This window comes from Carassius gibelio, chromosome B13 (assembly GCF_023724105.1).
Source record: "Carassius gibelio isolate Cgi1373 ecotype wild population from Czech Republic chromosome B13, carGib1.2-hapl.c, whole genome shotgun sequence".
Lineage (NCBI taxonomy): Eukaryota > Metazoa > Chordata > Actinopteri > Cypriniformes > Cyprinidae > Carassius > Carassius gibelio.
The window spans coordinates 17888347-17901144 of NC_068408.1; the positions used below are offsets into that span (position 1 = coordinate 17888347).

General features: G+C 47.1%; 1 protein-coding gene across 1 annotated transcript in view; it reads left to right on the forward strand.

The window, feature by feature from the left end:
* atrnl1a (attractin-like 1a) overlaps positions 1 to 12798 on the forward strand; it is a 314332-nt gene that overhangs the window by 60458 nt on the left and 241076 nt on the right. Inside the window, exon 10 of the mRNA XM_052572190.1 lies at positions 10133 to 10287. Within this exon, the coding sequence (XP_052428150.1) occupies positions 10133 to 10287 (155 nt within the window). The remainder of the gene's footprint in view (positions 1 to 10132; positions 10288 to 12798) is intronic.

Consider the following 12798-nt stretch of genomic DNA (forward strand, 5'->3'; position numbering starts at 1 on the left):
CACGTCCTTATTTACTGAGACAGCAGACGCTGAAATCACCGCGAGCATCATGCGTGCTTCAGTGTGGTAATAAAGGAAGACTGCTCCATTCATTAACTGAGACACGCAGAACATGCAGGATTCATATTTAAATAGACTGTTCCAGCTTAATATTTACAGATATTAGTAGGGGTGTGCCGGTTTCAGAATTGGTGATGACGGTTATGACGTGAGTCAAATGTGACGGTTCATAACATAACCGTCGGGGGGGGGGGGTCCAAGTCAATTGGTTGTTCTTGGAGATAGCGGGTTAACTCCGTGTCAGCACGCGCTCTGATCGGTAAAGGGGCAGAGATTTCAGACCTCCGTTTATTAAAGAGATCTGTCACAAAACTCATCATTCGCGCCAACGTTTTTTGAGCAAATTTCAAAGCTGCACCCGCCCGCCATCCACTGATTGTTTTGGGGTCTATGGCGATGCAATGCTTTGCTGATGCGAGCCGCAAAAAAAAAGCCATTGCCATTTGCGCATTAGCTCCGCCCACTACCGGAGAAACTGGTATGTCTTCTGCTTGTTCGAAAATGAATATGAATATTTCTAAATTTAATCCATTATTTTGACAGGAGAAGACAACAAAGAATAGTTTACATATAGCGTGTTGTTTAAGCGTGGTAAGACTCTCGCTCTCTCTCTCTTTGCATGTGTGAGAAACGTCTCGGTTACGTATGGTAACCCTCGTTCCCTGAAGGAGGGAACGGAGACGCCACGTCGGATGACCGACGAATATGGGATATCGCTTCGATAGACCAATCTACTTCGAGTGTAAACTAAACGAGCCAATGCACATTGGCATGCAATTATTGCATCCAGCTGCCGCTGATCACTGCGTGAGTATAAGAGGGCAGCAGGTGCAATGCATACCAGTTTTTCGCTGAGGAGCCGAGCCGGGAACCCGGCAGCTCAGCGGCGGTACAGCAACCATGGCGACGGGACGTGGCGTCTCCGTTCCCTCCTTCAGGGAACGAGGGTTACCATACGTAACCGAGACGTTCCCTTTCAGTCGGTCACTCTCGACGCCACGTCGGATGACCGACGAATATGGGATCCCTATCAAAGCGCCATGGGTGCTGCCCCTTCCAGTGCCCTGTGCGAGCCGCCTGTGCCCCTATTAGGTGTAGGCCGGGGCTCAGAACAAGTAGCTCCACTCACCATTGTCAAAGCACTACCTCACTGGGTGAGATTGGATAACACTGGGAAAACGTACCCGGTCCGCTTGGAGCCGGGACGCTGCGGAAGCCCCATCCTTCCCGAAGGAGGTCTCGGAGGCAAATACACATATAGCATCCGTTTAGGAGTATACGGAGAAATTTGAGGTGATTAAAACCCTCTTGGGAAGGCAGAAGTCTGCCGGGGAAACACGGGCTCTAAGGCTATACCGTGGACTATACACATACGAGTACCTCTTAGGTCTCAATATGGAACCCGCCCTTCCATGGTTCTCACGGATTCATCATGAAGGTCTGGCGCCGGACGTTCCGCCGCGTCCAGCTGCTTAGGGTGATGGAGGATCCCAACAGGGTCTACAGTACGGACACTCTGGAGTAGTTTAAGCAAGCCGACACTAACCGGGGCCTCTCAGTGCCACTACCCGTTTGAGGTGAGAACACAGGAGGATACCGGCTCTACACGAAGGCTATAGAACCTAGCGAACGTGTTAGGGGTCGCCCAACCCGCAGTTCTACAAATATCTGTCAGCGAGGCGCCACGAGCCAGCGCCCAGGAGGATGCAACACTTCTAGTTGAGTGAGCTCGTAACCTGAACGGGCAGGGCACACCCTGAGCCTGATAAGCCAGGGTTATGGCATCCACAATCCAGTGGGCCATCCTCTGCTTAGAGACGGCACTCCCCTTCTGCCGACCTCCATAACAGACAAAGAGCTGGTCTGAGGTCCTGAAGCTTTGCGTCCGGTCCACGTAGCACCTTAATGCTCGAACAGGACAAAGCAAAGCCAGGGCTGGGTCTGCCTCCTCCAGGGGCAGCGCTTGCAGGTTCACCACTTGGCCTTTGAAGGGTGTAGTGGGAACCTTGGGCACGTAGCCAGGCCGGGGCCTCAGGATTACCTGGGAGTCAGCCGGCCCGAACTCTAGGCACGAATCGTTGACCGAAAATGCATGCAGGTCCCCTACCCTCTTGATGGAGGCCAGTGCAAGCAGGAGCACAGTTTTCAATGAAAGAAACTTTAGCTCAACTGAATGCAAAGGCTCGAATGGGCCCTGCTGTAGTGATTTAAGCACTAGAGACAGGTCCCAAGAGGGTATACAGGGGGGCCGGGATGGATTTAACCTCCTGGCCCCTCTAAGGAACCTGATGATGAGGTCATGCTTACCCAAAGACTTCCCATTCACAGGGTCATGGTACGCAGCAATAGCGGCAACCTGGACTTTGAGGGTGGAGGGAGACAGCCTTCGCTCCAACCCTTGCTGCAAAAAGGATAGCACGGCCGCAATCGGGCATCTTCGGGGGTCTTCTCGGCGAGAAGAACACCACTCAACGAACAGGTTCCACTTCAAGGCATAGGCGTGTCTCGTAGACGGTGCTCTTGCCGAAGTGATGGTGTTAACTACCTCTTGGGGTAGGTCACCTAGAACCTCCGCGTCCCGTCCAGGGACCAAACATGGAGTTTCCAAAGGTCTGGACGCGGGTGCCAAATGGTGCCCCGTCTCTGAGTCAGTAAATCCCTCCTCAGAGGAACCAGCCAAGGAGGGGCTGTCGAGAGGAGCACTAGTTCGGGGAACCAGGTCCGAGTAGGCCAATATGGCGCTACTAGTAAGACTTGCTCCTCGTCCTCCTGGACTTTGCACAACGTCTGTGCGAGAAGGCTCACTGGGGGAAACGCATACTTGCGTAGGTCCCGCGGCCAGCTGTGTGCCAGTGCGTCCGTGCCGAGAGTTCCCTCGGTCAGGGAGTAGAAAGCCTGGCAGTGAGAGGTCTCTGGAGCAGCAAACAGGTCTACCTGAGCGGCTCTGAACCGCCTCCAAATCAGCTGGACCGTCAGGGGATGGAGTCGCCATTCTCCCGGGAGCATTGCTCAAGACAGCTCGTCGGCTGTACGACTGAGCAGGCCTGGAATGTGAACAGCACGAAGTGACCTCAGAACCTTCTGACTCCAAAGGAGGAGGTGGCGGGCGAGTTGCAAGATGCGACGAGAGCGCAGACCACCTTGGTGGTTGATGTATGCAACAGTCGCAGTGTTGTCCAATCGGACCAGCACAGGCTTGCCTCATAAGAGACCTTTGAGACGGTTCAAGGCAAGGTGCGTTGCTAACAACTCTAGGCAATTGATGTGCCACTGCAGCTGCGGGCCCGTCCAAACCCCTGAGACTGCATGCCCGTTGTACGTGGCCCCCCCGGCGGTGGTGGAGGCATGCGTGTAAACCACAGCATGCCTGGAGATCTGCTCTAGGGGCACCCCTGCCCATAGGAATGCCAGATCTGACCACGGAGTGAGGGTTTGGCGACAGGCCGGTGTAACTTGGACCCGGTGAGTGCCGCGCTTCCACGCCCACCTCGGGACTCGGCCATAAAGCCAGCGCCGGAGCGGTCTCATATGTGATAGGCCAAGCGGTGTAAGTGCCGCTGTGGCCACCATATGCCCCAGGAGCCTCTGAAAGAGTTTCAGTGGGACCGCCGTCCTGCTCTTGGACGTATTCAAGCAGGCTAGCACCGACCGCGCACGTTCCTCTGTGAGGCGTGCTGTCTGTTCGACCGAATCCAACTCGATACCGAGAAAAGAGATCCTCTTCAATTGGGAGAGTTTGCTCTTTTCCCAGCTGACCTGAAGGCCCAACAGGCTCAGGTGCCGGAGCACCACATCCCTGTGCTCGCACAACTGATCTCGAGACTGTGCTAGTATCAGCCAATTGAGAATGCGAACACTCTGCTCTCTGAGAGGAACGAGAGCTGCCTCCGTGACTTCCGTGAAGACACAGGGAGACTGGGACAGCCGGAAGGGCAGGACCTTGTACTGATATGCTAGTCCTTCGAACGCAAGCCGCAGAAAAGGTCTGTGGCGCGGAAGTATGGACACATGAAAGTACACGTCCTTCAGGTCGATCGCTGCAAACCAATCTTGGGGACGGACGCACCTGAAAATGCGTTTCTGTGTCAACATTTTGAACTGTAGCCAATAGAGGGCCCGATTCAAAACTCGCAGATCCAAGACCGGTCGTAACCCACCGCTTTTCTTGGGTACAATGAGGTACGGGCTGTAAAGCCCCTTCCTCATATCGGCTGGAGGGACCGGCTCTATCGCGGCCTTCGCCAGTAGGACTGCGATCTCTTTCCGCAAGACAGGGGCATCGGACGCTTCCACTGTAGTGAAGCGGACACCGCAGAGCTTGGGGGGAAGCCGGGCAATCTGAATCGCATAGCCGAGGCTGATGGTTCGCAGAAGCCAGCGAGACGGGCTGGGTAGCGCTGACCAGGCGCCTAAGAACCGTACAAGCGGGACCAGCAGAACCACAGCCGTACCCGCAGTGGGGCAGCGAGGTGGAACACAGGGGCCCAACTCGGGCGGCTTGTGAGCAGGCCGGAGTGTGGTGCGAGTGTGGGGTGCAGGGCTCACCTGGTTCCACGGGTTGGCAGAGGGTGCGTGAGTAGGGCCTTTGTTGACGCTCTCGAACCGCCCGCAGCTGCCATCTGGCGAAGGAGGAGGATGAGTGAGGTCCGGTGCTTGGCCGTCCGCAACTCTCCGTGCCCTCCTGGGACCCAGAGAGGGAGGAAACTACTCTCCTGTCGAGATTTCCAAATTCTCCGCCTGGCCCTCCTCCAGGGGAGGGAGAGGTGCCTACACCATCCCCCAGAAAGCAGCTACCTCTCTCTGGGTCACCCGTCCCAGGGCCTCTTGCTCTTCTGCTTACCGTCAGGTTTGACGGGGGCCAGGACGGGAGGGGCAGCCTGCCTGTGCCCAGCTCAACGGCACCACTTGGAGGCTGCTGCAGATGCGACGCGTGAGCAGGGGCGGATGCAGGGGGCTGCCCTCGGCGACGAGCAGGCTGGGGCACTGCAGCCGGCAGGTGGGTGGAGATAGCAGCAGCTGCCCGCCGGGGCAGGATGTGTCGGATCGCCTCAGTCTGCTTCTGGGCAGCCGAGAATTGCTGGGCAAAAATCTCGACTGCGTCGCCGAAGAGGCCGGTCTGGGACACAGGGGCATTGAGAAACCGGACCTTGTCGGTGTCCCTGATGTCTGCCAGACCCAGCCACAGATGGCGCTCCTGGACCACTAATGTGGACATCGCACGACCCAGCGAACTCGCGGTGACCTTCGTCGCTCGAAGCGCAAGGTCAGTGGCGGTTCGGAGCTCTTCCAGAAGCGCTGGATCGTGACCACCCTCGTGCAGGTCTTTCAGTGCCTTAGCCTTGTGCACCTGCAGTAATGCCATAGCGTGTAAGGCGGAAGCAGCTTCCCCGCAGGCCACATAGGCACTGCCGGTCAGACCAGACGAGTGCCTACAGGCCCGGGAAGGGAGCACCGGGTCTCCACGCCAGGAGGTGGCGGACTTAGGACACAATTGCATCGCTACCGCCCGCTCCACCGACGGGATTCCTGAATACCCCTTCGCTGCACCGCCCTCGAGGGTGGTGAGGGAGGAGGAGCCCACCGGCTGGTTTCTGGCAGTAAAAGGTGCCATCCACGACTTGGTGAGCTCGTCATGCACTTCCGGAAAGAAAGGCACTGGGGTGGGGCGCTGAGAACCAGCAGGAGAAGCCTGGTTTGCAGCTCCGAGATGGTCATATTCCCGCAGTGAGAACATGACTCATCCACGAAAGCCACCTCAGCGTGCTCGACGCCCAGACACGTGAGGCAGCGATCGTGACCATCACCCGGTGCCAGGTAACGACCGCACCCAGAAACGCACGGGTGAAACGGCATCCTTATAAGGACGATCCGTCGTCTTTACAAAGACGCACCCGTGAAGCTCTTTTAGAGAGAATTTGCTCTTTTAGGAAATGCTCTTTCAGTGCTGAGGCGCACAGGGGGGATGGCCGCTTGCAACACGACAGGGGTAGTGCAACCTGAAGTGTGCAAATCCACTCGACACAGGAACGACCGCCGCTGAAGCGCCGTCTCGCCAACACACGAAGCTTCCGAGAGCGTGCTGAACCCGTAGTTCACAGCAGACACAGTTGAGCAGAGCGATACTAACGCTCGGCTCCGAAGCGAAAAGCTGGTATGCATTGCACCTGCTGCCCTCTTATACTCACGCAGTGATCAGCGGCAGCTGGATGCAATAATTGCATGCCAATGTGCATTGGCTCGTTTAGTTTACACTCGAAGTAGATTGGTCTATCGAAGCGATATCCCATATTCGTCGGTCATCCGACGTGGCGTCGAGAGTGACCGACTGAAAGGGAACAGCGCTATCAGTAAAGCGACGGTGAGTCATGCGCATTCACAAAGAGTTTACAGAGCGTCAAATACAGGTGCGCTGTGTGTCCATTGAGATGAACTGAAAAGTTCAGATCGCTTGAAGGAGAGAGAACTCTGAAGCTCAGATGCTGAAATTAATGCAAGCGTCATGCGCTTCAGTCTATGTAGTAAACAAACCTGCACGTCTCTGCCATTCATTAATTCACACAGAGACGCGCAGAACACGGATTTATATTTTAAACAACTTTTGCGGCTTAACATTTACAGATACTGGTCCATATGGAGATTTGATTTGATTATTTTATGCTAACTTTGGCAAATTCCATGACTGTCCATATTAAAATGCAAGTTTCATTTTCATGACTGGATTTCGAGATTCCGTCCTCGTTTTTTGCTTCATGGAAATCATAGAGCAAATTTCAAAGCCGCACCCGCCCGCCATCCGTTGCTTGTTTTGCGGTCTATGGCGATGCAATGCTTTGCGCGCTGGTGCTTCCATGTAACGGTTATCATTGTCTGCTTTACTTGCTTTTTATTTATTAAAATACATGCAATTGGTTGATGAAACGTTTATTAAAATTAAGATAAAATTTGTACAAAACGAAATTCGTTTTTAAGAAAGGTTTTCTACAAAGCAAAATTTTATGAAGTGGTAAATATCATGTCTGACGATTTACAAAACTTCATTAAGTGGTAAAAACCATGTCTCCCGATATATTGCGCATCTTATGATCTTATCTAAAAAATGAAAATAATTTTTGATAAAAAATGTTTGTAAAAAATATTTTAATGACACGGTTTTGGCGGTTGTAGAGTTCTAATGACGGTGTTCAACTATAACCGTCGGTCTCACGGTTATATACTAACCGTCACACCCCTAGATATTAGTCCATATCGTGATTTGATGTAAGTGCAATGACCTATTTTTGATTGATTCATAAAAAAATTGGCAAATTCCGTACCATCCCGCGTTAAACTGTAAATTCCGTTTTTATGACTGGATTCCGCGATTCCCTCCGCGTTTTCTGCATCGCGGAAATCATAGGGCCCTAGTTGTGATATGCCAGCTCTATCTTGCAATGGTCACACGACACGACATTCTCTTTATGTTTGCCCGCGCCCTCAAATCAAAACACTGCTGACTCCTTGTGTCTCCTTCCTCTCTGTGAGTGACGTAAACGCGTTGTGTCACATAAAAAAATCATGGCGAAAGAACCTTGCGTGAGATTTAAAATAAATTAAAGGCTTCAAGGCAGAGGAATTTACCTTGATAATTTTTTGTAATCTAGTTACTCGAGTTCCTCGAGGAATCGTTTCAGCCCTAGTAAATATATGTATTTTTCAAGCAAGACAGGATATTTCTTTAAATTGTAAAATTATTTGTACATCAAATATAGGTGGTTGGAATAAAAAAAAAAAAAGTACAGAGTAATAATGACATGTAACAAGTAACATGTAATTACATGCTATGTGAAAAAAGGGCACTGTAAAATAGTAACCTTACGTTTTTTTCCCCCCAGTTTCCAGCAATTTTTTCAAATCTGGTCATAACTGGTCAGTCAAACAAATGGATAGTAGCCACATTTGATGCTGCCAATGGTGCAGATACTACACCCTTTCCCTTTTAACTCCAAAACTAACTTGGAAATGTTATGACATTTGTTATTATTAATGTAGTGTTTGGCCTACAGTTGAACCCAGTGGTACCACCGATGACTTTATGAATGCTATGGAACACTTCTTGAAGCTTAGACAAAGCACAAAGTAGTGGTAGAAGTTAATTTGAGGTTTCTTTTTGCATTCGTCCCTTTTCATATTTAAAGACGGTTCTCTTAAAAGTTGTTCTCTACACAAAGAAAGCTTTTATATACATTTCTCCTAGAACATCACTGTCTTCTGTGCTTGCAGATGGAAGACAAAAGAGACCCAGCTCCCTCCCCCCCCCCCCCCCCCCCCCCCCCGCCTTTACATTTACCGTCTCTTTGCTTGGCCTAACAGTGAAACCTGTCTCTAAAATCTCTCTTACCCTTAAACGCAAGGATCTCTCACTTGCACACACACTGTGTCTGACTGTGCGTTCCTCACTCTGGCTTTTGATTGGCAAAGTAAGTGAAAGGAGCTGCACAATGCATCAAACAATGCTTTGCTAACAGGACTCGAGGTGTTTGACAGGGTGTAGAGAGGAGTGCTGAGTGGATGCAGAGTGACACAGAGTGCTTATTCTCACACATATAAACACAATGAGGTTGAAGCAGATATGATACATGAGATGGAAAGTGGTGAATGACTTTAAGAACCCATTGCACATTTTTGAAGTTTGTATATTGTATATTTTTGGAAACTAAAAATAAAATTATTTTATTAATGAATGGCGTTTAGGACCTGATTCTTTTTAGTGGATCAAAAAACCAAACAGCAAGGCCTGTGTGGTCTGATTCACAAGTGAACAGCTGATTTCAAAAACAAAAGTTTCAAAAACATACAAATTCAACCCTGTGCAGTCTGATTCATATAAACGAATGACTCTTAAGAGCTGGTTCTTTTTAGTAAATCACAATCTTACAGAAAGGCCCATTTAGTCTGAATAGTGAGTGACCAACACATGTGAGTGGGTTGTTTTTAGAGAATTAAAACTATCAGTGTGACAAGTGTTGTCTGATTTTTAAACCAATATTCAGTGTGACCAGTGTAGTCTGATTTCTGAACAAATGATTAATTCAAACTGAATTTTTGGTTAATAAAAAAAAAGTTACTAAATCAATCTGAATTTCTTAAACTAGGACTAAGGGACTAAACTAAGACTTGAAACAAACCAGTAACTGTTGCTATGTTATGCTGAATTTAAAACCTGTGAGACTTAAAGGGTTAGTTCGCCCAAAAATGAAAATTATGTCATTAATAACTCACCCTTATGCTGTTCCAAACATGTAAGGCCTCCTTTTATCTTCGGAACACAGTTTAAGATATTTTAGATTTAGTCCGAGAGCTCTCAGTCCCTCCATTGAAGCTGTGTGTACGGTATACTGTCCATGTCCAGAAAGGTAAGAAAAACATCATCAAAGTAGTCCATGTGACATCAGAGGGTCCGTTGGAATTTTTTGAAGCATCGAAAATACATTTTGGTACACAAATAGCAAAAACGACGACTTTATTCAGCATTGTCTTCTCTTCCGTGTCTGTGTGAGAGAGAGTTCAAATCAAAGCAGCTGGATTTCCGGTTCGCGAACGAATCATTCAGTTCACCAAATCGAACTGAATTGTTTTAAACGGTTCGCATCTCTAATACGCATTAATCCACAAATGATTGGAGGGACTGAGAGCTCTTATACTAAATCTAAAATATCTTAAACTGTGTTCCGAAGATAAAAGGAGGCCTTACATGTTTGGAACAGCATAAGGGTGAGTTATTAATTACATAATTTTCATTTTTGGGCGAACTAACCCTTTAAATCAATGTAAAAACTCTGTCTGGTTCTTAATCTGACAGAATTTGAATTTGGGAGTTTGTGATTGTGTGTGCGTAAGTGCTTATGCATACGTGTGTGTTTCTTTGTGTGGGTAGATGTCTCTGTGGTGCAATATTACTGATGGTGTCAGTCTGCGTATCTGACCTAGCCTGTGGAGAGTGACCTTCAGACCAACTGTTCCATGCCATTAGCTAAACACTCACCCACACAGTGTATTACAATAGCCAATGAGATGTGTGTTTGCTTCTCCCCAGGTTTATTCTGAAGGAAAGCGGCCTGGCAAGATACCTCCACTCCGCTGTGCTGATCAGTGGAGTTCTGCTAGTGTTCGGGGGAAACACTCATAATGACACCTCACTCAGTAATGGGGCCAAATGCTTCTCCTCTGACTTCCTGTCCTATGACATCGGTATGAACCACCTGTGACCTCCTTTCTCTGATTACACTAGTACTTCCTTAAAGGTAAAGTGTGGATAAAGTGTAAAGTGTCATACTTGAAGTTGTTTTCTGTAGACAGTGTTTCATTGCACAATGATTTAACAGAGGAAATATAACCTTTATTTACATACGTGCAAAAATGGGCTGAACAAGATGATATTTTTATACTAAACAAAGCAGAAAAAAGGTATTTTTGTGAAAAAAAAAAAAAAAAAGGTATTGCTCTTATGCTAAATGTCTTGCACTTGCAAGCCCTTACTAGTGTGGATGTTGAATATAAATGTAAACATTTAAACTAGGAACCCTTTATATTCTGAAATGTTTAATGCTATTTAAATGATAGTTTTCGTGTTTACAATATTAGTAAAAGTTTAATGTTTCTTCTAAAATAAAATTGAAGCCATCTTAAGACAAAGCTGATATCTCAATGAGACATATAAGAGAATCACCCCTCAGTATCCTGAGCATAGAGTGACCACTGTCAGAGCCATAGCTTTGTGGGCAGCATATTGACATAAAGGCACAGCTGCACCTCAGATAGCATGGCTTCGAATCACAGCTAAAGGTACTTTCCTTATCCTGTTAAACTTTCAACTATCCAATTATGTCGTGTCTCTACTCCTATTGTCCTGACCATTAAAGGTGAAAAACCCCATCGTAATAAAAAAAGCAACAGCAACCTCTGAGCAGTAAAGCATTTTTATAATGGAGTCTTGCAAGAGATTACAGCAAGACAATAAAGAGACCTCCCATGTTTCTCCCTCATTTCTCTTAAATTGCCATTTTGGATTTGTTAATGATTTTTAGGAGAAACATCATGTTTAGACTAAAATGAGAAATACATGAGAATCACAAGTAAGTCTCCCGAGGTTAGAAAGTGCAGCCACTGAGCAATAAAATATTCCTATAATGGAGTCTTGATAGAGATTGCGACAAGACAATAAAGATACATTCTTTGTTTCTTCCAACACATTCTCTGTTTTAAGTTTTTTCCCCTCATATTTCTCATGTCTCATTTGTGTCTACTTCAACTTCTCCTAAGGGATTTTAAATGAGAGATATATGATAATCTCATCTAAGTCTACTGAGCTTAGGATAAGCAACCACTGAGCAATATTTTTTTCATACGGGTGACGTTTGCAAGTGACTGCCTGCCTGAATTTAGTTGACAACCAGAGCCGGCACAAAATTTGGCAGAGGTGGACACCTAATAATTCTCTATTCAGGAAAAACCCTGGGATCCAGTAACATGTTATGAGAAACAGATTGCATGGACACTCAGTGGTACAGTTACTATAAATTGTTTTGTTCAAGCTGCTGCAGTGTGATATTACTGACAGTTCATTACAGAAAGCTGATAAGCCAGTGGAGATCTATTGGAATGCACAGTTGAGTCATAATGAAATTTCCCAGAATATTGCTGACATATGCAAGCGAGACACACAGAATGCAGTGACAGCATGTGTGATGTCTGTAATCAGATCTTTGGTGGTACCCTCATGGAAGACCTCCCAGTGCACAACCTTTAAATAGTCCACATACCACCTCATCAGTGCTCTCACTTTTCACTTTTTGGAAGTGAGTTTCTGTGGCTCTGTTCCAAAACTTAGTGAACTGCCTATGCAGACATGATTTTAAGGCATTATATGCTAAAGACACGAAGCCAGTTTGAATGGTATAATTTAGCAGCCCTCTAAGATTCCTTCATTGGTCAAATTCTAACGACAATTTCAGAATGTATTGACCATGTAAGAAAAAAAAGTTGAAAGGAGCACTAGTGAAGTACAACAAGGCCAACATTTATAACTAGGTATTATAGGTTCGGGCCATTCGAGTCCTTCCACTGACAAAAACATCAAATATGCATTAACATACTCCAGCTAATTATATGTAACTGTGAACTCGTGAATTATGTTTCAGATAAAACCTAACATGCTTTTAGCGCCACTCTTTAAAAGTGTTGCAAAGTGTGCAAGCAACGTAATGAGCAGGGGATCGCGAGGACTGGAACTGAGAACCATTACACAACAAGTGTGCCAGTTGGGACAGAGCCTATTTAATTTTTATTTATTTTAATACATAATACATTGATAATTTTTTGAAATATAATTATTAAGGGATGTTTTTATACAGTATTTATAAATTCATTATAAAACTCCCCTTTCATTTGGAGCAGCACAGCGTCCCACCAGTCCTTGTTTAAGAGTATCATCCACAGATGACTGGTTTCGGGTGTGGAAATTGTCGCCTAATTAGGACCTGGAGTATATAAATATATATAAATATCAAGTGTGATTTTTAAAACAGTATGACAGCAGCGGGAAACTCTTTATATTCATGCAGTGTATGCATGTCAAAAGAGTAAATCCGATCAGAAGCTTGTGACATGTACACGCATATCAACCCAATCACTTTATTTAGCATTCATGTAAACACCATGTTCGGAGTCGTCAATCAGAATTAATTCATTTCAATGGAAGCA